The sequence below is a fragment of the Poecilia reticulata genome, chromosome 3, assembly GCF_904066995.2.
Source record: "Poecilia reticulata chromosome 3, P_reticulata-male-v2, whole genome shotgun sequence".
Classification (NCBI taxonomy): domain Eukaryota; kingdom Metazoa; phylum Chordata; class Actinopteri; order Cyprinodontiformes; family Poeciliidae; genus Poecilia; species Poecilia reticulata.
This window is the reverse complement of record NC_088832.1, coordinates 31813416-31841340: the sequence shown is the minus strand read 5'-3', so window position 1 is coordinate 31841340 and position 27925 is coordinate 31813416. Positions and strand designations below refer to the sequence as shown.

General features: G+C 37.6%; 1 protein-coding gene across 2 annotated transcripts in view; it reads left to right on the top strand.

Moving 5' to 3' along the window:
* The window catches only part of LOC103462905 (protein kinase C-binding protein NELL1), a 237735-nt gene that overhangs the window by 5754 nt on the left and 204056 nt on the right, over window positions 1-27925 (top strand). For both annotated transcript variants that reach the window (XM_008405946.3, XM_081605463.1), the window contains one exon: window positions 27537-27687. In XM_008405946.3, coding sequence (XP_008404168.2) covers window positions 27537-27687 — 151 coding nt within the window. The remainder of the gene's footprint in view (window positions 1-27536; window positions 27688-27925) is intronic.

Sequence of the window (27925 nt, the reverse complement as noted above, 5' to 3'; positions counted from 1 at the left end):
GAACACAATGCATGACTGAAGGCAAACTTGACAGAGTCCAAATCTGACTGGAAACAGATCTGACTTGTGCTGCTTTCCGACCGAGCGCAATTTGAGTGTCTGGATTACATGAATGTCTGTCAGTTTGGGGCATGTTTGAAGTGTTCTGAGCATTTGACGCGTGTCCAGTATGGCCGACTTTGGGGTCAGAAAATCCACCGTTGTTGTCCTGCCAGGAGATGCAGGCCATCAACCTGGGCTCAGGTGAGATGAGAATAGCGATGAAAGCGATCCCTGTTGGCTCGCAAAACTCACAACACCTCCAGTGAATCCAAACATGGAGCGGAGACATATTTGTTTTCAGCAAATAAAGGCACTCAATATATCATCCGCCATTGTACAAACAGACCGAGATCACCGCAGAAACAAAAATCTTACCAAGTATCTTGTATTTTTGGTTTAGTTTCTAAAGCAAATATCTTAGTACACTTGAAATAAAACAAAACTAACTTACAAGTAACTTTTTAGCAAAATGTATACAGATGTGTTTTAAGTAAACAATCCCTTAATACTGATGAAAAAGTACTTTCTCCATTGGTAGATTATTTCACTTATAACGAAACATTTGTCTCATGTTATCAGTTAATTTACCTGCCAATGGAACTAGAAACCTTTCATCAATATTGAGAAGTTATTTACTTAAAACAAGCCTCTATCTTATTGAAAAGTTACTCTTAAGATGGTTTCTAATTTAAAGTGTAAAATATTTGCACTAGAAAGAAGACCAAAATAACTAAGATTTTGTTTTTTGCAGTGAGGGGAATAAAAGGTACGAGGTTCCTCCCAATGCGTCTAGAGCTTTTTTTTTTTTTTTTTCTTCTTTATCGGACGTCTTACTTCAAAGTTCACAAGTGTCCAACTTGAGGTGTTGGATCCGTTTTTGACGTGCAAAACGCAGCGTTGCTGACATGACGGCCCGTATCAAGGAGCCTTGTACCACTTCACTATAAAACGCGTATAACAGTGCAGGTTTTTTTTTTCCAGTCAATCGTTCAGTCTTTCCATCTCCACCAGAACTCTATTTGTTCCAAAATGGCTCCGTTTTTTCCACCTTATGTACATCTTCATGCCTAACACACAGGTTAAGTAAAGCTTTACCACACAGTGACCTCTGACCATGAAATAGGCTGCATGGTGAGGATGGTAGGATGGGTTAAGGAGTCACAATGCAGTTCCATTCTGTGCATTGTGTAAAATCAGCTGTTGGACATAAAAGAGCTTTCAAAACTGTAGTTTGTAGCATTGAGTTGAGCTCAATATTTCTGGACAGTGTATATCCCTCTGCTCTTCACCGGCTGTTGCACAGAATCATTAATGTTAAATGGTTAAATGGTAACGAGTGCAGCTTTGATCTTGATTCTGTGAAATCTTTTAGAACGCCTCCTCAGCCTTTTAGGTCAATTATGCTTAACACATAACTCTGCAGACTGGCGTGACTACAAAACGGGTTTGTAATTAACGACTAATATACCCTCCTGTTGATTCAAGTCAATTTTTTCATACATAATTAAAAGCAAAAACCCATTCTATAGACCCGCATTTGCTTGTTGTCCCTGTTAATAATAAGCCTACTGTTGCATGTAAACCGTACATAAAGCAAAAAATTACCTTCAACAGAGATCAAAGGTATGCTTTTCTATTCTGAAGTTACAGACATCAATATACACATAATGTATGTTCAACAAAAAATGCAGAAAAGCTTGGCTACACAGGGCAACTTCCATCTTATAAAGGAATATTTTCTTGTCGCTTATAATAAAAGATGCAACTTTTAAGATTCCTACAAATAGCTATTTAAAAAATAGTTGCTTTGTATCTGGATGTATGCATTAATTTGATTCAGTTAATTTTATTTACTTGGATGCAATTCACAACAAATGCAATCTCAAGGCACTTTAAAAAAAAGATTTATAAACAGAAATTATCAATAATGTATAGACTGGTTCAAATTCAGTTATACACAAACCCATTCAACAAATTAAAATATAGAAAACTTCATTATCATCAAATGAAACAAATTTAAATTAGACAAACGCTGATGTTTTAACACCTTTATTTCTCAATCATACTTAATGAAAAGCATATTTAGGGGTTTTTGGCAGATCAAGGAAAGGTTAACAGCCTAAACAACACTGATCTACTCATGAATGGCCACCATATTTGTAAGCTTTTCCTAATTAAGCTCATAGTAAAGGAACAACTCTGTTTAATGAGAAACATGGATGTTATGACAGCAGAAATGTTTTTAAAAGTAAAAAAAAAAAAGAATCTACTAACGAGACAGTGTGAAAATCTGTTGTTTGTACTTACAATAGATAAAATGAAGACAGTAAAAGTGCACAATAATTATTCACAATTAGTAATTTAACATATCAAAGCACATTCTATAATCTGTTTTGGATGGATGGATTAATCCCATGAAACAAATTAATTAATCCCAGCAACAAAACTGACTTTTTTTTGGATGTAAAATATTAATACATGCTTCACTAAGTGGTTAATATTAGTCGTTTTCAACCAACCATTCTTGTTTTGCTAAATATCACCTTAAAACATAACATAATCTTGACACCCACATCAGGTGAACTTTATTTTTCTTGAATAAAATTTGCTTAAACCAAGAGAAAGTTGACAACCTCGTTCGTTTTCCTATTATATTTCATTTCTTTGTTTTTAATGTCAAGATACAATCGGATCAAGATGTAGCTCATTAGCAATGTGCTACATCTTGATGTTTAATTTGCATAAAGTGTGAAAATGCAGATTTGTCTGAGTAAAAAAGCATTTTGTAAAGATTAAACACATAAAGGAAAAACATTTAAGATTATTTTTCTTTGATTTGCTGCAAAACTGAAATACTAGGAATTTTAAAGCCATTTTGTTTTTTCCACTCTACTGCTCATAAGAAAGTAGAAATGCAAATCTCATCACATTTTTTTTTTCATTCTGCATATTGTGCCTCATCTGTTGGGCTTCTGTAGTAAACTACTTCTTTTATTAGGAGGAAAAAAGTAGACGTTGTGAAACTTGAAATTGGTCTTATATGAACAGTAAATTGGCAGTTTTAAAATGACACAATTTTTAACAAAAATGAATAATTGAACATCTCCCCCACAGCGTAGTCAGCACATCGGTTCCATCTGAGAACTAGATATCTGTCGTCTTAATATAACATTTAAAATATGGTGCAGCATGTTGGGGCCAGTGTATAAAAAAAGTAGTACATTTCAGCCAGAAAACTCAGAAATTTTGAGAATTACCTCAGGAAGTTTCTAGAAATAACCTAAAATTTGCTACAATTTTTTTTAAATATAAATTTTCTACAAAAAACTTGAAAATTTCTGAATTTCAAATGTTGAGAATTTCTTTTTTAAATTTGAGTTTTTGGCAGAAATTTCTCTTTTTATTCCATATCCACCGTTGCCTAGAGGTTGAACGACCACATATTTTTTTAAGGTCGACTACATCATAATAGTTGAGTCGATGTCGACTAGTCGCGATGGCGTCATAGTGACGTAAGCGCAAAACCCCTTCACAACTGCTTGGAGGCTTTATCAGCTATTTTCACGGCAAATATTGACACCCCTTCCCTTCTCCCGCTTTTACTAAGTCTATTATGCAGAAGAGCAATAAGCAGATCATTCTCCGTGAGCAGCGGAGAAAAGTTCGTTGCTCAAAGTGGGTCTGAGTTTTTTATTTTTTGGATAGCTACTCGTATAGGAGTCAAATTATCACACTGACCACAATGGCGCTTTTGGAACAACACAAACCAAACTTATTATGAACGGATCCCGTTTGGTTACAGTTGAATTCAATGAAGCCTCCTGCTGCTCCTCCGCCCGATGCGCAGCAGGAAGCTCTGCTGACTCAGCAGCGGCTCTGTGAACCGACATGCAGACAGAGATCGCCTCTATCAGACCCTCAGGATGAAGCTTGGACTTAGTTTCCAGATGTAGTCAAACCATATTTTTATAAGAGCGTAAAGCTGCCAGGTTAGAAGCTTCAATACGCAGGGACCGGTGACGCTGATCATTTGGGGGGATAAAAAAGCCTGACATCATGACGCGTTGGTGGTCTTTTTTTTTTTTTTTTTTTTAAAGGATTTTTTCTGCACTAGTTTATTTGACAGTAATCTGACTGTAAGGGGGCAGAGAGAGCGGAGAGAGGCCTGGGCTCAGCGAATGGAGGACGGGAGTCGGACTCCTGACTACCGCGGGCTAAAGTCTCTGTATGCGGGGCGCCGCGCTAACCACCGCGCCGCGCAACGCCCCTATTGCGGGACCCTATGCTATAATTTACAGATTGTCTTTGTTAAATTATTTATATTTTTATACAATTTGAGCTTTCTGACGAACTCACCTAGTCCACCTTCTTTCATTTCCTTGGAAAAATCTGTTTTGTCATGTGACTAGTCGGCTGGCCCAGAAAAAAGTCATTGCAGAGAAAAGAATCGGCTAGTCGACTAATTGGTCGACTAGCCAATTAGTCGACTAGCCGACTAATTGGCTAGTCAACAGAAGTTGAAAAAAATCCTTTTCAACTTCTGTCTTTGCAATAAATATCAAGCTACTTTAACATTTTTTTCTTTTTCGGCCCATGATTACTTTTGAGGCTACATTTTTGGCCCACATAGAGAAAAGTTCAGACAGCCCTGGACTAAATGATGATTTTGACAAACCAGCACGTATCAGATACTGGACTGAACCACTGCTGGTTCAGGCTCATCATCGTCTCTTGATGATGGGATCATGCTGAGCCTCCACATTGTAATTTTTGTGAAATATATAACATATTTTCCACCTTAGTGTAATTTTTTCAATCTCTTTTCTGGTCTGTGGTTTGTACAGCACTGTTACACGTTACAGATTTAACTCTTTAGTTTTCATTTCAACATCTTAATCGTATCTAATTAGCAAGTTAGCATTAGGAAGGAGCGGACATCATTAAATCAGCTGAGTGACACATTTCGTCCTGCCTTTTTGTCTTTCATTGACTGCTGCAGGTGTGCCAAGCAGGTTAATTTCGCTTGCAGTGGCTGATTTTGTGTTTTCTTTGTAGTCACTATTTAAACAGAACTTAAATGAACTAATGATTCGATTTTCAAAATAAACGGTGGCATAAAAACTAAAGGTGTTGCATTACCTTATGGTTTGAAGGAGTTCTACAAATTGTCGGACATAATTAAGGCACAAGAGCCAAGTTAGAAAAAAGTCATAATGTTTACACCTTTTTTTAAAAATAACTTTTAAAGTTGTTCCCCTTGCACCGATGACTAGCTGTGAATGTTTCTACTCTTAAAACAAACCATCTAATCGACCTGTTTTTGCTTCTTTGGACTATTTCGAGTCCACCTCTGGTGAAGAGCAGAGGAAAGACCACATTGCTTGTGGCAACAGTTATTTTCAAAGCTTCAGTAGAAAACATTGGCTTTTTCTATCGGCCTGTCCAGGAAATAAGTTGATCACAGAAGAACAAACGGAGATGCCAAATTATTTACTCATGAGATGAGTAAAGGGAGCTGAGCGTAGCGGGAATTCACAGTCCGCCTTTTCTCCAACAGCCAGATCTCTATCACTTCCCACCTGGGCTTGAAGTAGAAGTTTAAACTACTTTTTTTCTTCTTTTCTATTACAGTTGTTTAAAAAGCAATCAGGATGGGAAAACTCATACATACATAAACAGCAGAGTTGAGAAATGCACCAAGGTCCTTAATCATGAGAATTGAACGTTAATTTATTTATTGAAGATAAAGAAAGTACATGAATCATGCAAGGATGTTTAAGAAAAGCATTGTAAACAGTGTTGCGTCTTAACGATGCTAAAAACAATTTCTCAAAGTCTTAACAAAAATGGGGCACAGAGTTTACAATAATTACTGTCTGCAAACACTGCATGCTGCAGCAGCTTCCTTAACTATGTGCTGCATGATTTCCTTACTGTCCTTTTGGAGCCATCGGGGATTATGCAGCTGTAGTTTGGATTTTTTTAATCTGACCAGATCCTGCACGTGTTTAAAAAAAATAAAGTCTCATTCATTTCTGTCTGCTGTTTGTAGCAGGTCTATCTGACTGAATAGTCCACTGATGAGCCGAGTATAAACTGATGGGAATCTTTTGAAAATGATGCATGATTTTCTGAATTTTTTACTCATAAAAATCTTAAAAATATGCTGTGTGTAGATGGCCTCGACCTTTTGCTGCCTTTTAAAAGCAGTGTGAACAACTCAAGCTAACAGAGAGAAACTTGAGCGTTAGTGACCATAATTTTATAAATTGTGTGACAAATTCTCATTCGGATTAAGTTTTACTCTTAACTTTTTTGCAGCCTCTATAGTTTTGCTTTTACAATAACTCTGTGTTTAGCTCCATACATGATGATGCTGCCACCACCGTTTACTTTCTTGTAGCTTGCAGAAAACTAAGTACGGTAATGCTACTTATTTAGCTTTTTCTCTACATTGACCTTCCATTAAATTTTCAGATGATGGATCAATCAGGGCTTTTTGTATGAGTTAAAAACAGGGTTAGGCTGAAAAAAAAACACATCTTAAACTTTGGACATCTCACAATTTAATCCCTGACCTGTCTGTGTGTGTTTTGGTTTGAATGAAAGAGTTTTTTTTTTCCACACAGGTCTTATTTCTCAACGCTTTGAGTCATTCAGACCTCCTGCAGTCATTTTTCTTCTAATTCATAAAAGTACATTACTTTGTGTTTGCTTGCCCCCTCTGAAACACATTGAACTTTGTGATTGTAACTTTACAAAATGTGAACGAGTTGAAAAGGTGTAAATGTTTTTGGGGTTAGCATTAGAGTTTAGTTGAACCCTTACTGAGAGAAACTCTCCCTGAGTGGGAGCCTCTGCCAGGAGGTTGCTGGTTGATCGAATGTTTGACTTGAAGAACCCTTAAAGTCTTGGAGGTTAATGTGGTGGTTCTACAAAAGTAAGTGTGAAGGACGGAGTGTCAGACTTTCAGTAATGTTTGAGGCCGAGGTCTGCAGGCTCAGAGATCTGTTCAGGTAAAAACCAACAGGAATTAAAGGTTGTCTGAAATTATTTAGCAAAATATGACTGCTTTTATTGATGATTAGTAAAGAGATGTTGATTTAATCCAGGTATGACCACTTAGATATTTGCATGTAGCACAAAAATGACTTTTTATCCACTTGTTGGTTCCTTTTAATATGCCCAAAAATGTATCTTAGGTTTGGTATTATGTATTTTGGCGCCACCTTACAGCACAATAAAGTAACTGTTAGTCAGTTGCTATGAAAATGTTGCATGTGTCAAATATAACTTAAAAGAAATCTGACTTTGCAATTTGATGCCTTGAAATTGAACTCTGTCTCTTTAAGAAGCTCCTACTTTTTCTGACACTTCACCTTTAGCGCGTCATCACAATGTTTCTCCATGATGCCGACATAAAGCTAAAAAAAAAAAGTAAATTTGACATATCGGCTCTTTTGAAAGAATAAAACATGACAAAAATAGTTGCGGTTTAACAAAAGGAATAGCATAACGTATTTTGTAGCCATTCTTTTTTGAATTAGCCATTTTTTTTGTTATAACCATTTTTTTTTATCCTACACGTTTTGATGCCTCTTTAAAAAGTCTACACTGTCAGCAGTTTTTCTCCTAATATATTAAGTGGTGTTTTGCCCACTTCAGGGCTTCTGATGGTCTGTCCTTGTCGAGACAGAGTTAGCGTTTGGATCAATACAAACACTCACAGGCTTATTTTTATATTAGCTGTGATTTAATCCATCATCTCTGCTGAGGAGTTTGAATTTATGATCGTATTGATGGCCAGATATGTTTTCTCTAGTGGTTTGCTGGCACATAATCGATGCACAAACGCCTAAACCACACATTTTTGCCCTTATATTATCATAAGACATGCAGGTGTTTCCTGTGTACCCAGGAATGTTGGAGGGTTAACAAGACAAGCCAATAATTTCTGCAGGTTTCCTTTTTCTTTTTTTTCTGAGGATATCAGCGCTGTGCACGCTGTTCCTCTTTTAGAAAGTCGAAGCATGCCAATCTTTGATGCGCTCAAGTTAAATGTTATCATGCTCATGTCAGGCGATCGGGTCGTCACAAGGTTTGGCTCCACTTGAATGGATCTGCCCGTTCTCTCCAGGATGGCGCTAAGCTGCAGGTAACGAAATAGAAAAGGAAAAAAAGGCACATTAATGAGATCGAATTAGCGCTTAATTACCTAGGATACACTAAAATTACCCAGTAGGCGGCTTACGGAGGAGAAATGGGTGACGACATATTTTGGAAATCTTGATAAACATGGATACACCAGGAGCATGGGCTGAATAACACGGTTTTAGTGGAAAAAAGTCTCTTCAATGAAGCTTCTGCGTGATTCGTCAGAGCTGTCTGGAAACTGAGAAATTTCTGTGAGGTCTCAGTCTCTCCTGCATCCATGTTGTTGCTATTTATAACTCCCCCCTTCCACACCCCCACCTGACTGCAGAGAAGAGCTGGGTTGCAAGTGGCACAGATATTGCTGAGGGAGCCCCATGCAGCTGGGCCCGGGAGGCTGAGGGTAGTTCACAGCTAAGCCAGGCCACGACTCTGAAATCCCGGTCGCTGAATCCAACGGAGGCTATCAAACCTTTTCATCTTTTATGCATGAGATTTCTGCCTGTCCTGCTGCTAGAGGAGGCGAGACAATGGTCCCACCTCACAGCAACCTCAGAGGAATTATTCAGTCTGAATTATTCATCGTACATGAGTGTGATATCTTTTAAAGAGACAGATGTGTCTCTATTGGCCCCTTGATGTTAAATTAAGAGCAGAGCACAGAAACATTGACTAGACACACCACACACCAAGTCCCTTTTTATTTGGACGTAAGAATCATGATCTTGTCACAGACTGACCTAAAACCTGCATCATTTCTGCACAATATCATTTGTTTGGGTCGAGATCATGAACATTTACTGTAAGATTCTGTTTCTTACTTAATGGCTTTGCTGTGAAGCTGTGTTGTACTCCAAAGATTCATTTAGATTTTTTTTTTTCAGAGCTCTGATCTTCTGCTATTAAAAGCTAAATAATTACAACATTATTTGTTTTCAAATTTTAGTACATTTTAATACATATTTCTTGCTTTATGGTGCTACAATTACAGTTTAAACCAGATGTTTGTTTACACTGTACAGCACAGATGACCCTTTTTGGAAGAATCTCATGTTCTTCCATTAAATTTGTTTATTTTTCTCCATTTTAAGTTATGAGTTTTTCTGAGTTCTTCAAAAACTTGAACTGTCAGATCACAGGAAATGTTTCAAATACCGTCTGCAAACTAGTTTTTATGCTGCTTTTGCAGTAACGGCTTTTTCTCACTGAGTGGCCTTTCAGTCCAAATATAGACGGTTTGTATTTCTGTCCTCGTTTTGGTGTGAAATCTTAAGAAAACGTATAATTTTGTATATGGTGTGTATAATATCTGGTTTCAGCTGCATTTTTAAATTACATCCTCTGGTTTATTGGTTTTCTATTTCTGTTTCTCTTCCTTTCACCGCAAATATCAGAATAACTACATTCAGTCAACATTTATAAGGAGCTGTGTTTTCTGTCCGTCTGCTTCCAACTCAGTAGTTTCTGGTTGCTGAAGTCAAACATAAAACTATCCTTGAAGCTTAATATCTAGTCTCAGAATGAGTTTCTAATCCCTTTCTACAAAACCGTCCTTCCAGTCACAAGATTCCTTGAAGAACACAAAACTGCAAAATGTGACACTGGTACCAGAGGAAAGATGGTAAGCAGTGATGTGTGAACGGCGTATAATTAGTAGTTGAGGGAACCTCAGTGTGGTATGTTACATGTTTATCGAAAAACTCCCGCTAATGCCTGTGTGCACACTTGGAGGAAGCTAATCCCTTCTCCAAGAAACCATTACAAGTGTCATACCTACTGTAAAGGGAGACGGGCTGCATCCTGTTCTCCACACTATCAGGCTCTTGCCAAAGGAAGGAAATTCTCTGTTTGGTGATTTAAAGAATCAGCCTGGTTAAGATTATAGCAGTTTGGCAAAGTCTGGGTGTTTTTCTTCTCCTGGGTGTTTACATTAATGTTTACATTAACCTTTTAGTCAACCACAGCACATGTTGGTGTAACATAGCACTATGCTCTCATTTCTAAACGGTTTTGGGTTCAAATCTCACCTGAACCACAAATTAAGGTGCAGGTCATTGCAGATGGAACAACAACAACAACAAAAAAGTAAATTTCCACCAAAAAAATTAAGACATTTGAATTTTTTTTATTTTGAAAAGTCAAAAATTTGCTAGGAACCTCCCTCCTCCCCCCTGATCCCCCTAGAAAAGTTCAGAATCTCAGAAATTTTCTAGAAAAACAAAAGTGAAAATGTTGAAGTTTAAAGTGGTAAAAAGTTTTTGGAAAATTTCTGAGAAAATCTAAAATTTTCTGACTGAAAATCTCAACATTTTCAGTCAATAATTCCTTGAAATTTATTAGAAAGTACTAGTTCCATTGGCAGATTATTCACTGGAAATAAGTGAATTAATGTGTCAGTAAAAGTAATACTTGTCAATATTTGCTAAATAATTAGTTATTTATTAAAAACAAGCTCATATTTCCTAAATTTGTTTTTCATATTTCAAGTGCACCGACAAATTTGGACACAAAACTAGACCAAAACTACTTGGTAAAAAACTATTTAAACTAAGATCAATAACTTGAGATATCTTGTATATTTTTAGATTTGGAGGAAACCAGAGTGCCTTGATTGAATGTATTGTGTGCAAATGTCACGTAACTTGGCCCTCATGCTGTGAGGCGACAGCAAAATGAATACAAAATAACAGAAAGGCATCACTTTTCAAATTCTGGTTGTGTTTTGAGAAAATAAGTATTTTTTGACCTACTTCAGGATGTAGTAATCTGGAAATTCAACATCTGTTATTAAGGACTTGTTTTTAAAGTATGTATTTAACTCCTGACTATCATCTTTGCATACCGAACACACACTAACCGGTACATGATGAACGATTTACTGTCTAAATAATGCCGCACATTCATTCTCCTGACAAACCTCACTGCACAGACAGAGATCTGATCCTTTCCCCCCTTAATGATTCATCTTTTGTATTTTTAGGATCTGTAAAACCACCAGCTGTGCTGTTTGTGCTCCTTGAAATGTAACTTTTAAAAATGTCTGACTGGAAAAAAAAAAAGTAGATGCAATGTCTTTATTTTTTTTTATCAAGCAATACAAGCTCCTTGTTAAGCATTGCTCATTATCACACCCAGAGAAATGTCATCTGCAATCTTAAAAGTTCCTCTTTTAAAATCCGTGACTGCCAACTGGTGCAGGAACCTCAGCATGGTGCAATTAAACGCTGTTCTTTCCTGTCCCAAACTCCTGCTAGGGCGCACAGACTCAGTCTAACAGCTGCTTCCAATCTCCATCACAGGCTTAATATAATTAGCTGCGCTTTGTCCTGCCTGCAGCCATTGCCTTTGTTTTGATGGTATCACAGGGATGCTATAATTGGATTCACATACACTTTGATGGCTTTGCAGGCTGTTGCAGATTTGAACTGGAATTTTACTGTTCCGATTAATTAGAGCTTATGACACTTTCATAGCATTATGACATATGTGATGAACAAGAGCAGACAGATTTTGTTGCTTTCAAAAGGGATCACAGTTTAGGTAATGGCATCCAGCGAGACCTTTTGGTTTACTGTTGCTTGGTTGTTACTTCATTAGCACTGAAGGTTGCAAAGCAGCTTGTAGAATCATTGTCATGTTTAAGACCTCACACCAAATGCAATTTATAAAAGAAAGTTGCTTTCACTGAATATACCTCACTAGTTTACCTTCTATACGTAGAAGATACTTTCTACTGAGTAGCTGCTGACAGTCTTGGTGCTTTATGTTGTTATAAATATGCAGTTTGTTTAACTGAACAGAGGAATCTTACTCAGGAGTGGTGCTTAAAGTCATAAATCTCCACTGCTTCCTAACTAACACGATGCAGAACCGGTTACCTCCAGGTGGACGCGGTTGTAGCATTTCATGAATTTTCCACCAAAGTCCAAAAACCTGGTTGCCAAGACAACCCCGACACCACCACTGCTGCAAATGACTATTAATTTACCGGGCCGCCAGACAGAGCCATGGCAACTTAAAAGCAAAAGATGTCGTTGACGACCTTTAAACTTGAGCCGAAGCATGCAACAAATGCGGAGGGTGTCGCTGTCGCCATGTCAACACCCCACCAGACTAGTCGTCCTGATTTTTATGTGTTTAAAGTACAGACGAAGGTCTAAGCGGCTTTGGGAGAAAATAAACTTCCTCTTCCGTAGTCAAAGGTAGAGGTCAGGTTTGAACGATAAAATGTTCTGCATGGTTTAAAGTTAATGAAAACATTTTGAAATAAGGAAAGTAAACTCTAGTTTGTAGTGCAGCAGCTTTGTTTGTTGTGTGGATGTCTGGTTATTGAGTCATCCTGTTTAAATAGTTTCAATATTGCATTAAAAATAAATCGGCATTTCATCACCCTTTTGAAAGAAACTCGTTACAAATGTTTTATGGATTAAATCTTCAAGAAGGCGACAACAATGTATTAAAATAAGATTAGCAGGATTTACCTTTTGTTTAAATTAGATATGAACATTTTAATATAAAGATCTTCCTCTTTTCCAAAGTAACAAATTTAGGATTACGAAATATTAACTTTATTATTTATGCTTAGTTAATGATAAAAAATGGCTTTGAACATTTAATACCATTGACTTTCATGGTGAAACAAATCAAGCTGCAACTTGATTTGATCATTTTTCAGTTTTTGTAGGCAATAAAAAACTGTTTTGTCTTGGTAATGAAATACAGTTTTTCTGTAGTTTCAGAGTTTTTCTGGTAACCCGTTCTGGCCAATGCATGACCGTTTTCTCCACTGTTGTAATCGTAGCTATGGGGTAAAATTTTCCTGTTTTTCAGCAGATCCGCTGCATTGTCATGGTTGGCTCTAACAGATCCGGCTGGATTCAGAGATCCTTGCAGCTCAATAAAAACAAAACAACAAAAAAACAATCCTGTTATCCAAGGGATAAACATTAGAGTTGGTATAAGTATTCATTTCAAGTGAGCACTAAGACGTGTCCAGCTAACACCTTGGCGTCAAACCTACTTGCAAACGAGAGACACCCAAACAGAAACGAGCTCAGTTTGACTTTCTAAAAGGATTTTATTTCTGAATTGTATCTAATGAACTTGAGTGTATAACACACGGAGCTGGTTTGAAGTAGTTTGGATTTTGTTATTTAGGACTTGAAGTGCATATTTTACCTGCCACACTGTTTCAAACCTCAGTGCCCAGAAGGAGCGCACAACAAATGCTGGCAGTGTAAGATCAAAGACGCAAAGATTAAAAATGAAGAAACGGAAATAAATGTGTGCAGCGGCTGCTTTTTGCTTCAAGCTGTCATTTTCTTTAGTCTGGGTCAAAGGAGGAAGCGACGTACCTAAAAACGGTAAGGAAATCTACTCCTCTTCTTGTCTTTGGGCTTTTCATGGGTTTACATTCATGTCTTGAAGGCACAAGAGCTGAAATTGAGAAATGGTTTAAAAAGGAACAGAGGCGGTGCATTCAGCTGCCACATACACTTAGCGTGTTATTCAGTTCCTCAGCATGAAGGATAAATCTGTCACTCAAGTATATCCATACGTTATTTATTTTAATGACTCAGAAAATAATTTGATTCAGTTTAGTAAAAATACGATGAATATTCTTGGGTATGCTCGTGCTGTTTTAAAAATTCCTTATTTTACAAAAATCTAAAAATCAACATGTTTTTTTTTAATCTCAATCAGTACAAAAGAACAACGTCCACTGTTTTTTGTATTTCTAACTTTTTTGACATAATTCAAAGCCTATTAATAATATTTCTGCATTTTAGAAAGTAAAACAATGGATTGTTAAAACTTTTTTCTAAGGAGTAAATATTTGCTTTTATAATTTTAACAGCTTATACAATCATGCATTTGATGGAGGCAGGAAATTAACCCTCACATGGAAACAGACTTGGACATTTAACTGTGTGGAAAGATATGGAACCTTGATTGTTGGTGTTAAAATATCCTATAATAAGAGATATTCTATTATTGCTGTAACTATTGCCAGTAGTTGAATAAAAATGTATGTTGAACATGCGTAGGGGGCATAAAAGCTTTTAAATCCTAAAGCAAGCAGTTGGAGATAATCTATTCAAACATAAAGCAACACCTTCAACCTACTCTGACAAAGTGGAAGCACTGATCCCAAGTTTTAAATGGGATTCAGTGTTTTGCACAAGAATCGCCCACTTTAACTTGCACAAAACGTGGCTTTCAGTTATTCTCTTTAACTCCTAAGCAAACATTAAAAACCACATTTAATGCAATTATTGCTCACAATTTATGTTTATAAATTGATAAATGGTGTCTATCTGTGTGTAATTTGTATAAATACAGATTTTCTTGAAGTCCTCATGTGCAAATTGTGGTGACATTTATCTACTTTTTTACCTTTAAAAGACAAAACTTTAAGAGATTTTTCCAAAAACACTGTCCAAAAGTAATCTATGGTTACTCTCTTTAAGCTAAATATTAGACGAGCGAGCCCAAGATATTGTGTCATAATTAGCATTTATTCAGAGGAGGGAAGCTGCACCCGACTTCACCTCGCAGCAGAGAAGAGCCAGAGATTTTTCAGCCTCGCGTTACGTTAAGCTCACTCGTCTACGCTCGACGAGGCACAGTGTTTGTCATGAAGACTGAGGCAACATCTGGAGCACCATTTGTTGTAATAATTCATTGTTTCTCACTTCATAATCAACTGCAGCGCAGCTAGAGTCACTGAACTCTGTGGCTTCGCCTCCAAATGGCGTCCCGCGTGAATAATCTGCTGCTGACAGGTTTTCGGAGCGCACATAGAGATATTGCTCCACACACAGCAGCTAGTTTACACTAGCAGTCCATATTTGATGAGTTGCCTCCTTTCTGCTTTGCCTCTGTGTGAATTGATGTCCCATTTGCTCAGATAAGAGGGAACAGGAATGTGTGTGTTTGTTCTGCTATGCCTCTTTGTTTTTTGGTGAAGTATTATTCTGTTTGTTCTCTAACAGGACTGTTATGTTTTTAGATAGTGGCCTAACTGCTTGAATGGCTTTAAGATATGGAGAGAATGTGTGGATGTTTCTTTATTCTTTTGCTTGTAGCAGAAAGGAAAGTCAACAATAGACCTGAGTGTTTAAATTGGTTTATTTTAAAATCTTTAATCAAACTGGATTACAATGTAAAATGTGATTCTACCAATTGAAAATGCATCGTTGGTTTGATTGCCTATAGGACCGAACTCTGAACATTTCCAGTTTTGTGAAACGATGGGGAAAAAAACATTTAAAGTTCTGTTCCACAAACCAAAGAGTGACATTTTATATCCAACTTATCCCACCAAGAAATGGCTTTGGCTATATGCAGATCTAACATAGACAAGTCAAGTCAATGATGCCGACATTCGGAAGGAATTAAAAAAATTACAGTTAACATGGATTGGATCATAAATGACCGATGTCTGCAGCTTTAAATGCTTTTTTGTCTGTCTGAAATTAGCAACTTTTATAATGAACATGCTAACTTTGGAAGGAAGTATTTTGCTGTAAAGCAGATATGCATGCATCTAATATTACAAACATTTTTACTTGAGCTTGAAAATCAACTTTCAGCCGCTTGCCTGCACCGGTTTGCAGTTCCAGGGTCTTTGAAGTGACATCCATCTACCTCTAATCTCATCTCGGAGGCTGTGATTGGCACTGGTGATAAAACCTTGAATCTTCCTGTTTTTTCCCTCCACCCGAGTCAAGAACAGAGTTTCAGAAACCACGAGGGGTTATTTATATCAAGTTACCAATCTAAGTTTTAATATAAGCTTAAGAGTTACATTTTCATGCTGTTTACATCCAGCGCCTGTGGGTCTCATCTCTTTTTCAAAGCAGTTATATGTCTCTGTGTGTGTTTTGCTAAAAACTCTAAAGGCTGAGATTCAATCTGCTCCACCCCTCTAGTGCTACACAACCCATCTCTGCTGTGGGAAGGCTTTAACATCACAGCTGGCTACTGGTGCACATATTGTACAGATGCATACAGAATTCAGACACACACTCGTATTTCTGCTAAACACCAACCCACATAGGAGAGACGGGTAGAAATGAGATGTGAGGTAATATGTTTGAGTGCTAAGAGCTTTGAGCAGCTGTATCAGTATCTGCCAGGCCTGCGGTAGACCCTCTGCTGGGACTGAGGCTATCTCTGGAGGAGTTTACATCTGTATAGCTGGAACGTCTGTATAAATACAAGGGAGCTTGTACATAAAGCCTCACGTAATGCAACTCAGCCAGGCTTAATTACCTCCTCACCATGTTCATACTGCTCCTCCTGACAAACAGCCAAACACTGAGTGTTGAACGAAATCAACAGTCTCACCCACCAGCTCTTCATCCAGCCATTTGCTTACTCAGCTGTTTATCTCAATTAGCCGTGCTCTGGAGAAAGCTGGAAGAATGAGTCTTTGGGTGACTTCCTTTGCATTTTTACCAATTCTGCTGATTTCAAAAATCAATTTCGATGTTCAGTTAATCACTATGCCTTACTTTGTAAGCTTGAAATATAAATATGCATGGAGTTGTGGTTCAAGCTCCTCTTTCTACTGCTCTCCAGCTAATTAAAAACAAGCACTTATTTGTTTTTTAGGGGTTCTTTGTGGCAGAAAGCATGTACTCAAATGTAACTAAGGGGGACTTGCTGCATACAAGTACTAGCAAATTTATTCAGGGGACAACTGACTGATAAAATGTATTTTATTTTCTAGTTCTTGGCCCATCCCTTTCTGCTGCCACTCTGGGCATCTGCCCATATCACCCAGACCAAACTGCCACTGTATACACATTCTCAAGAAAGGTTTGAGAAAATGTTTTATTGTCTCAGTAAAACATTTTACTGAGACAGTAAAACATATATAATATATATTTATATAGTAAATTAACCCTCATTTAACTGTGTGTAAATGTACTATATAAATAAAATGACCTCATTTTCAGGAACAAGTCAGTTCAAAGTGCTTTACATGAATTATATAAAAAATACAAGAAAAAGACAAAAAGGAAAAAGTACAAAACTACATATTGGTTAAGATGAAGTAGTCCAACTACTAGTGGTTTCTCTGAATTCTTGTTCTGATAAAACTAAATGTTGCTTCTCCATGTTTGATTCTTGTTCACGGTTGTTAAGTAGATGGTACTTTTTAAGTTTGTTCTTCTAGATTTGTAAACTAGCAGGAGTTTTTCAAGGTCTTGTTCCGATATTAAAAGTATAAAGCTAAATGTTGGTCTAAAGTAATAAGTACTCCACAGTTTATAAAAGTAGCTAAATGTTGACCTAAATGCTCCACAATTTCTAAAAGTAATGAACTAAGCAGTTTTCTGAAGATTCTGGAAAATTCTCAGTTTTTACTTTCAGGAAGTCTTATTGTTTTAAACATTAATTTAAGAACATCCGTTTCCTGTGGAGCTTTTGCACTGAAGCGACAGTCGCTCATCCTAATCCTGCAGAGCCATCAGCGTCAAAATGGCTAGTTTGATTAATCTGCAATGTGTAATATTAACTCGTTAAAATTGTTAATCATACCTGTTGGCATTGATGGCCATAATTTTACATGAATTTACAAACTGCAACAAGACTAAATGTTTTACCTCTACTGTGTTTTCTTTTTGCTTTTAAATAAGGAAGAGAGTAAAAAAAAAAAAAGACAATAGGAGTGGAGCAAACAAGTGGTGCATGTGGGCAGCATGCTGAGCAGATTTGAGAGATACGATCGCGATGGGACAGCGAACACACACACACACACACACACACACACACACACACACACACACACACACACACACACATATACGCATACAAAGGGATAATACAACCAGTGGTCACCCAAGGGCATCTCGCCTCTCACCCAGAAAATATCTGTCACGGCCCAGAGGCACATAGCTAATACCTGCAATAATGCCTGACATATTGCATATGGGCGTGACATTAAACAGCTTGCTCACAGGCTGCAAAATACGGAGTGCCAAGCTTCCCCTTCTCTACGTGGATTTGCGATTACTTCTCCTTTTGCGGTGCTTTAATCCAAGAGCTGTTTCATTACAAAACCATAAATAAGTAAAAAGCTGACGTGAAGCAAAAAAAAAAAAAAAAAAGCAATTCTAGGAAGATGAAAGACAGAGGCAGGATTCAGACGCTCCAAAGAAGACAGAGCTGCTCAACTAAAACAATTAGGTGAGCTGTGTTTCTGCTCAGTATGAAATACACAGGATCTGGAGTGGAGGGGAGATTTTAAAATACTTCTTATTTCATCATTGCATAACCAGATCAGTAGTCTGGCTGACATTTCTCATCCACACACTGCAGATAAAATTATGTACAATGAATAAAATGACAGTTTGCCAGAATTACAGAATATGATCCAGAACCTTTCCTGGCTTTATATGCAATATAGATATACTCGTATAGTTCTAAATTCAGTTGAACAAATTAAAATAATGAATTAAATTATGTTCATACTTCACCGCATAAAGTTCAAAGTCCACCATGAATGGGTTTTCATTATTTAATCATATTTTTAATCATATTGAGATCATGACATCACTCACAAATCTGCATATTGATTTTGTCATCACCTCACATTTGTAACCTAAAATGTATTTAATGCTCTAATTTGTCTCACATAAAATAACATAAATCTAAGCAGATCCTGTCGCTCGCATATTTTATTTGTATTTTGTAATTTTGATTTGAACATTTTTCTAAAACGTTAACTCTCCATGTAGACTGTGTTTGTAACTGTGGACGCTTCTTTTTCAGTGGATTGTTTTTGTTAATGCCCAGTCAAAGTTCATAGAGCATCGAGCTTTAAGCCCAAGACTGTTGAGCAATCGTTACGCATGGAATAAGAAAAAAGTTGGCCAGTATTATCTAATCAAACTATAATTTGATGCTATTCAGTAACATATTGTTATGGATGCACAATGTATTGGCTTGTATTAGTAATTTTTTTAACATATTGGTATTGGTCCGATATTTGGGGAGCGTGGAGGAGGTTGGTGATGTTGACGAAGCGCATGATTGTCTGGAGCCTAACTGAAGCACGAAACGGTGGTAAAATCAGCAGCATGGTGGCTTTTTACAGTGTCAAAAACCTAATAAATTATATACGTTATATTTAATACTGGTTGTCTGTCATAACGGCAATATTAATTAAATAAAAAATCTGATTTCAATTGCAAAGAAATCACAAAAACAATCACAAAATCCTGGCTGGACTTTTCAGTGTGAAAAGATGTTTGATATTGTTTCACTTCAAGAAACATTTATTGAATGCTGAAACAAAACAGCTATTTATTGATATTTTAGCAATTTAATGGGTTTTATGAATAGATTCCGACACAACCGACCCTTTTTAAGACACTCAGATTTTTGATACGGCCCAAAATAAAAATGAGTTTGACGATAAAGAATCCTCTTTTCTTCTGTCTTACCGTTGGGATCGGGTCCTTGCTGTGCTTATGTGTGGAGTGTATTAGAAATATCCCATGCAAACGTTGGAGGCCCCTGAAGGAAATCTTCATCACTCTGACCAACATCAAATATTTGCGGTGTAGAAATCTGTCAGTGCTCTACATTATGGTCCTTTAAGTGGCAGCCGGCGACTCGCCCTCATATGGACGGTCTTTATTTCTCCGAGTTTCATCGTTATTTACAGTTATCAAAGTGCACTCAGTCTGATGGTGTGTGATAAAGGGTTATTACCTCCGTCAGAAGCTACACACTCAGACTGCCATATGTGGCCAGCCTCATTAGATGCGTGACACATGACATCACACCGGGAACCAACAGGATGGAAAATATAGGGTTTTAAATGTTTGCTGTCAGCTCATCTTCTTACAAAGGGGAAGGAGAGGTTGAAAAAGTATCATTAATGTTTTATTGATTTGGTTTTATGAATTTTTCAGCAGCTGAGGAGCTCTTCAAACACAAGCCAAGTTAAGTTAGGAGATGCTTGCTGAGAGCACAACTGTTTGGAGGTTGCTTGACATGCACTTCCAGCATCCTTCATGCGCATCAAAGTGTATTCTCCCTCTTTGTTTGTACACTGTTCCCTCTCAGCTGCACTGCCAGTTTCAATTGGTATTTAGCATTTCTTTACATTTGAAGCTTTTTTTCCCCCTCACACCAATAACCTTGTTAATTTATTTATTTGACAGTAACATGTCTCAGCTCCTACGTTTTTTAGTTTGAAGCTCTCTGTGTGTCATTTTAATCTCAGAAAATCCTTCTCTGATTTAGCTCTAATGGAGTCAAAGTGTTTGTTGTGGACTTTGTTCTAAATATCGCCTGGTGAGTCATGTGTGTTTCTCTTCTTCTTTCTTCATCACGTGTCAGTTCTTTATCCTCAACTCCAGTCCAAGCCTACTTCAGAAGTCTGGTGTCTTTCCGTTACTCACCAGTGCAGACCTGCCTAGAGCAGCCAAAAACAGGCTAGCTCCTCAGGGACAGTGTGCTGGATGGATGACTGGATGGCCTGCTGTGGATGTGCAGATGACTGCAGGGCTGAAAATGTGGGAGAAATGACTGGCTTCAATCACGGATAGAAAAATAGGGGATCGGCCGATGAAATTTAGTTGGTGTGGGATTTTTTGAGTCACACTGCTTCAAGGCCTTGTTTGTTTTTGGAAGCATTTTTTTGTTGTTATTGACTGGATGGTGGCTCTTTCACAACAGATTATTTGTTCTTGCTAGTGAATAAGACAGACGGACATTAATCATTAGAATTTCAGAATAAAATACAGCTAAACTATGATCTGTTTATGTGGTAGGATTGTTTTATCCTGAGGATATTTTTCCATGATTTTCGTTGTTTTTTTAGTTATCAAACTGAAGTAGAACATTGTTTCTAAGCTTTGACTAATCAGTTCTTTTACATCTTAAGCTATTAGGACATTTGATGGGATGATTACCTTAAAGTATTACACAAGAAACCGTTAGGTTATACTGAAATAAAATTACTCACATAGTCCGGAAATTACGGTAACGCTTCATAAAAATCATACGGCAAAAAAAAATAAGCAGAATGTGTTTGATTCGGTTAATTGCACTTTATACAACGACAATTCAAACACGTCATCTGAATCCGTTACAAATTATAAATTATAAAAAGATCCCAGATACTGCAGTTAAGTTCAGTTTATTATTCAAAGTGATTCAAATCTTAAGTCATTCAGGTATTTATCTTCACATGTCTGTAGACTATATAACTGCTTAGCTTCATGAGGATTTATAGATATAGCTAAGTATCTGCAGTTGCATTTTCCCAAACTGCCTCAGTTAAAATGGATGTGGTTCTCAAAAAGTAACTTTGAATTGTAACGATTGTTTAAATAAAAGCGTTTTAAACCAGCCGACTGCTGTTCGCTTTATCCCTAAATCCTGCTCAAGACTTTCTAAGAGAATTGCATCAAATGCAGCTTTGAGATTTAATAGAACAAGAACACACAACAATCCATGAAAATATTATTTGGTGACTTTCACTGCTGCTGTTTCAGTGTCATGAAGAGCTCTTAAATCCGACTCTTCAAACAAGTCGTTACCATTTAGATGCTCACAACCTCAATTGGCTGTTAAGTTCATAATTATTTTAGATAAGAAAGGGAGATTATATATAGGTCTGTAGTTTATGAAGTCATTTTGATCTGGAGAAGGTTTCTTAAGTAAATGTTTAATTTGCAGACTTAAAAGTCTGCAGTACATTTCCATCAACCGTCATCTATATAGAAAATATGTTTCCTATTCAACATATTTTACTGTAGCACAGAGAATAAACCTGGCTGTGTCCCAGTATAATTCCGGGTCTATGACGGAATCCTGCAGACATATTCAATGTTTAAGTCGTATGTAAAATCCTTTGCATTCGGTTCAATCTGCCAGAAATTGTTCAGTAGGTGAAAAACACTGGAGAACCAACAGAGATCCACGTTTCCTCTGAGAAAAGCATTTATTCACGCATAATACATGTAATAGTAGTAAAATCTGACATTTAATTTTCAAAACGTGTTATTTTCAGATCAGTGAATTAAACGGATGAAGTATTTCTCCATTTGTGAGGTGATATATGCTCACCTGACGGGGCAATTCTGCCTGTTTGTTTAGCAATCTGATGAATTTGCAGGTTTTTTAGTCTTAAGTCAGAGAAATGCACATGAGGTTGGTGTCCTTTTACAGCCACAAGGCCAGTTTGATGAAGAGGATATTTCCAGTCCAGCTCCGTTGATGATAGTTTCTAAAATATTTCTGGAAGCATTTCATTGCCGAAGACTAAAATAAATATAAACGTATGACTCCAGGGATCTGCATCACCTGTGCAGGTGTAACTCGGCTCATGTACAGTGAAACTGTAACTTTTGAAATCTTCAAAAGTTGAGAAACAAATAAGAACTTTAAATAAAATTTTCCATATGATGGTGTCAATTTAGTTTCTATTTCACCTGCATCTCAACCCTTTTTTGAAAAAATTGAGCAAACATATTTCATTTTAAATTTTCTAAAATAAAATATTGTAATACATATCATATAGTTCACAAATAAGAACTGTAAACTATGTAGATTTTAATGAACACTATCTACAGAGTATCACTTTTTCTTTCAAATTTCATTTTTTTCTGCAAAGACACAAAATCTTACCAAGTATTTTTGTCTGGTTTCTAGTACATGTTGAATAAGAAAAACTAATTTAAGGAAACTTTTTAGAAAGATAAAGGAGCTTGTGTTGGATCAATATTTTATTAATATTGATTCTACATCCACTGGCAGATTATTTCACACAAGACATTTTTTCCATGTTATAAGTGGAATAATCTGCTAGTGGAACTGGCACTTTTAATCAATATTAAGAAATTATTGACTTAAAACAAACTCCTACATCTTCCTGAAGTTACTTGTAAGTTAGTTTTGTCTTATTTCAAGTGTTCTAAGATATTTGCACCGGAAATTAGACGAATATTTGGTAAGATTTTGCTTTGCCGTCTGTGTATGACAATCTTTGACTTCAGTATCTTTACATTTTGTGACATTAGCTGCAAACATCAGTACATGCAGTGCATGTGTTTTCTCTGAGTGAGCGGCAGAATGAGACGTTTTCTTGCAAGTTTCTTGGATGTTGGACTTTGGACTCCTGAAGAAAATTCAGCCTTGATCTGCTTTGTGCCTGTGGCAAAGACTGAAGCATTATGCGGTAATGTGCTTATCTGGTAGAAACATGGTCACACTAGTTTTCCATATCAAATCAGACTCAAGTCCTCAGAGACTTGCCTTGCTGCAGCTTTGATGAGTGAAGGCTCTCTGGACTTCCGTCTAGCTCCTCTTCCTCGCTGCCACTTAAAGGGGACATGTGTGAGACTTTGCCAGGCTGGGGGAGGAAGCGCCAGGCTTTTGATTAAAGTGATGAGCTGTAACATGGGGAAAGAGAGGGGGGGCGACAGCTGGCTGCTGCCTGCTACGCTAAACTTCAACCTGACTGCTGGGTGACAAACCATCCCACTCTACCTGTTCCCCCTGTCACTGTAAATGGTTTTGTTGATGTCGACAAGAACCTGAGAGTAATGTATGCAGCACAGGCTTCAAGAATCCCACCATTTCATCGCTCATCATCATCACTGCAGTGTTGGGGATTCAGACAGAAATGATAAATGAATTGGTTTAATGCTTTGCTTTTTTTAAACAATTGTAGCAGAACTGTCTCAGTGTACAGTATCAGAGGAAATTACATTTTTAGTAAAGTTTAGAATTTGAAAATCGACTTGTGTTGCATTAAAGTTGTTGACATAAATCTATCCTTTTAATTAAAACTTTTTTTTTTCTGGGAATAAAATTCTTGGCTTCTAAAATTATTCATCTTTTTCTTGAAATGTCAATACTGTATTCTATAATTGTCATCAATGGCTGTTAGCCTTGGAGACAAATACAGTATATAACCATCTATATATCCAGAATATACACTGGCTGTTGCAGCAACGCAACTGTGACATTTTCTTTCAGTCCTAATAAGGAACTGAAGAAACCAAAGAAGGTGAAGAAGAGCTAATTGCCACTGCAGGTAGTTGAAATTAGCTGTTTTTTCCTGCTTTTCTGTGTTGCATTACATTTTGTACATATTCACTTCCAATCCTCAGACATGAGGTGTTATTCTGGGCACTGGATGAACTTTGGGAGCTTCCATCAGCTGAACCTACATGTAAACAAGTTCCCTGTTGGCATGGTTACCCATGAGAGGTGCTTATTATAACAGATGTCTAAAAAGTGCCAGAAATACTTGCAGAAATTAGCATTAAGCAGCACAGACTTTTACTGATCCTGGAGATGCTTTGAGCAAATCAAAATGAAATGGAAGACTAGAGCTTCTGCAACAGGCTGCTGATGCATCTTCACCTGGGAAAACATTAACCTGCATAGCATAAAGTGAGTCCATATTTCTACCTCACAATGCTAATGCTAGATTGGGACTCTTTTTGCTTTTAGAAAAAGTACACTAATGCTTGGTTGCAGGGATTTCACATTTCAGAAAGATTTCTTAGAGATATTGACGTGGCAACTTCACACAGCAGCTGTAGATTTGTTGGGTGACATGTTTCCTGTTTCACCATAAAAGGAAAGAGAAGGAAGTGTCGATACTCAGTCAAATCACTCGACTTAAGGTAAAATGGCTCGCTCAAAAGTTTCCTGAAGTTATTGTACTGATGTACGTACTTTGACATGTATAACCAGTTTACTATAAAGTCCACACCACCTGTAAAAACTCAGTTACAGGTATTTTCATTATTTTATTTAAGGCATTCCCTCACCCGAAGAAGAAAAAACATCATTTTCTTCTCCCTAGTAAAAGCGACACCGTTAACTAAGTAAAGTAAGCTATGCCGAGCCAAATGGAGAAGGTAACTACAAGCGTTTTAGAGACGCAGTGGAGTCGAAAGTCACAAGTTCCCCAAAAAATAAAGTAAAGATGCTCAAAAAATGTACGCAAGTTTTTAAGTAAACGTACTCTGTTTCTGTCCACCGCTGGTGTTGATGGTAAAGAGAGGGAACGAATCTTCCACATCATTAAACTCCTAGCTGTAGCCTCAAACATCTGAAATCACAGCAATAGGTTATTGCCCAGTTTTGTGGATCCTGTGTGGATTTCTGCCTCAGTGTCCTGTTGGTAGATGGAAGCGGCACCTGGTGTGGTCTTCTGCTGCCGGATCAGCTAATCACTGAGATTAAACAGTTGATCTGAGGAACTGATTTACACAGAATTGACTTTGTGTTCGTTAATGTCCAACATTTATTGGATAGGAGTCATTACCTCAATTTGCTGGAACTGATTAAGGCTGTGACGAGGAAGAACTTCACACGTACATATGTGCTATAATTAAATCAATGCATGACTGTTGACCTTGACATGCGACAGCGGCATTTTATTTGTCAGTTGGGTGAAGGTTAAGAAATCTGAGGTCTGACCGCGTCCTCACCGTAAAAACGGGGCTGGTGTCCCTGTCGATTAAAGTGGATGATCTAATGTCTGACTGTGGTCAGAGAGACTGCATGTAGAAAAGAGTCGGAGGCTGGGAGAAGTGACTCTCCATCAACTGGGCTGTGACAGTGGGGAGGCTGAGTGTGAGGGCAGGCAGGCTGCTGTCACCCTGGGGAGATTTAAAAGCCCTTTGCTTCAGACAACTACAGGCTTCTCTCCACTGGACTGTCTGTCATGTAAAGCTTGCATTGTGGAAGCGCAGGAGTTGCAGCTCTGGGGTTTCAGGCACGTGTTCCCTCCACTCTGCATGTGCACAAGTCCCTCTCCATGCCTGTCGCAGTAAATCAATTAATCAATTAAAATGAGCTCAATATTTTCTATTCTGATAATATTTTATGATTTACTTATGCTTTCTGTTTTCCATGGTTTTTATTTGGATATTTAAAATATCATCCAGTTGCAGTGTTGAGTGTTCTTTTAACAAAATTAAAGTTGATTTAATTTTGAGGGGGCTGCACTGTGCCGCAGTTGGTAGAGCTGTTGCCTTGCAGCAAGAAGGTTCTGGGTTTGATTCCCAGCCCCGGTCCCTCTGCATGGAGTCTCCATGTTCTCCCTGTGCATGCGTGGGTTTTCTCCGGGTACTCCAGTTTCCTCCCACAGTCCAAAAACATGACTGTCAGGTTAATTGGCCTCTCTAAATTGTCCCTAGGTGTGAGTGTGTGTGTGCATGGTTGAATGTCCTGTGTGTCTCTGTGTTGCCCTGCGACAGACTGGCGACCTGTCCAGGGTGACCCCGCCTCTCGCCCGGAACGTTAGCTGGAGAGGCACCAGCACCTCCTGACCCCACTGAGGGACAAGGGTGTTAGAAAATGGGTGGATGGTCTATGAGTGGACAAACATTGACGTTGAAAATGGACTCAAAACAATATTATCGTTTATCATAATTTCTGGGACAATTTATTGCCCAGGAAAATGTGTCTTTGTGACACATTGTGACGTGTCTTTGTGACGGGCCTTCCATGTCATTGTTGGATGTTTTGCATGTTCTGAAAACAGGTTAATTAAATTATCTGGCTCTAATGAGTTTGCAGCAGATCCCAAATGTAATCATTATCATCATTAGGGGCATGTTTAATCAGAACCGTTTCACACAAACGACTCGGTCTCCTAGATCTAAAACTAAAATCAGATATCAGGGTTTGGCTTTTTAGCTGTAGATTTTAGATTATAAGGAGCTTTGTTGTTTATTAGACTTTTTTCCATCTGAGCCCAAACTAGCTTTGAATTCCCAGATACTCTAGAGGTGGTTTTATTTTGGTTTTTTGTGTATTTTCTTTTCTCCAGGGAGTTTTAGGAATTTGGTTCATCTTTGTTTCACACTAATTACACATGGATTAAATGAGATTATTGATATAAAACTTAAAGAACTGTGTAAGGTCATTTAGGTCACCCAGATTGTGTTTGATTAGATTACGGAGATATTTGTCTATAATTTACATATTACTCTGCTAAAGTTGATTGTTAGTTTATGGATAACCGAATTGAACTTATTTTTTTACTACGAAGAACATATACATATTTGGAACAAAAGAAAAAAATGCACAAATCCACTTAAATGTTAAGGCTGCTAAATTGGCACATGAAGATTCATCACACCAGCAGTTTTATTTTTTATTCTTTTACAATATGCTAGACAAACTTGTATTGCAGAAAAGAGGAGCAAGAGCAAAAATACCAGTGTGTATTTTGCCATGCGAGCCCAGTAATAGTTTTCTCATACTGGTGACAGTAGCACAGAGAGGGCAAGACGGTGCACTGGCTGTGAAAAGACTTTAACCTTTATTTTATTTTATTCCTGCAGATGTTGGGAGGGCAGTTCACGCCCCACCACACATCACAGAAAGAGTGGTGCAACTGTTCAGGAGTAAAAGTGAATTCACCTTCTTGGCCACCATCCAGCAGAAGTCCTCCACATCGGGAGTCATATTCTCAATCCACGAGTCGGAGCACAGGTAATCCATCTGTTATCCTCTACTTACTGTCCCGCTGCTCCCTTTCCCGAAATATTATCTTGCATGCAATACAGAGTGCACTAATTTTCAGTGGAGCTCGAAGTGTATCGCTGGTCTTACTTGAAGCTTTTTGAGATGTTAAGGGTGACGTATAATGCAAAATTAACAAATCTTCCATTTGGGAAACTACTGCTTCTAAAAACAGCCCAACCGCTTAAAAAAAAAAAACGTCTTTTGG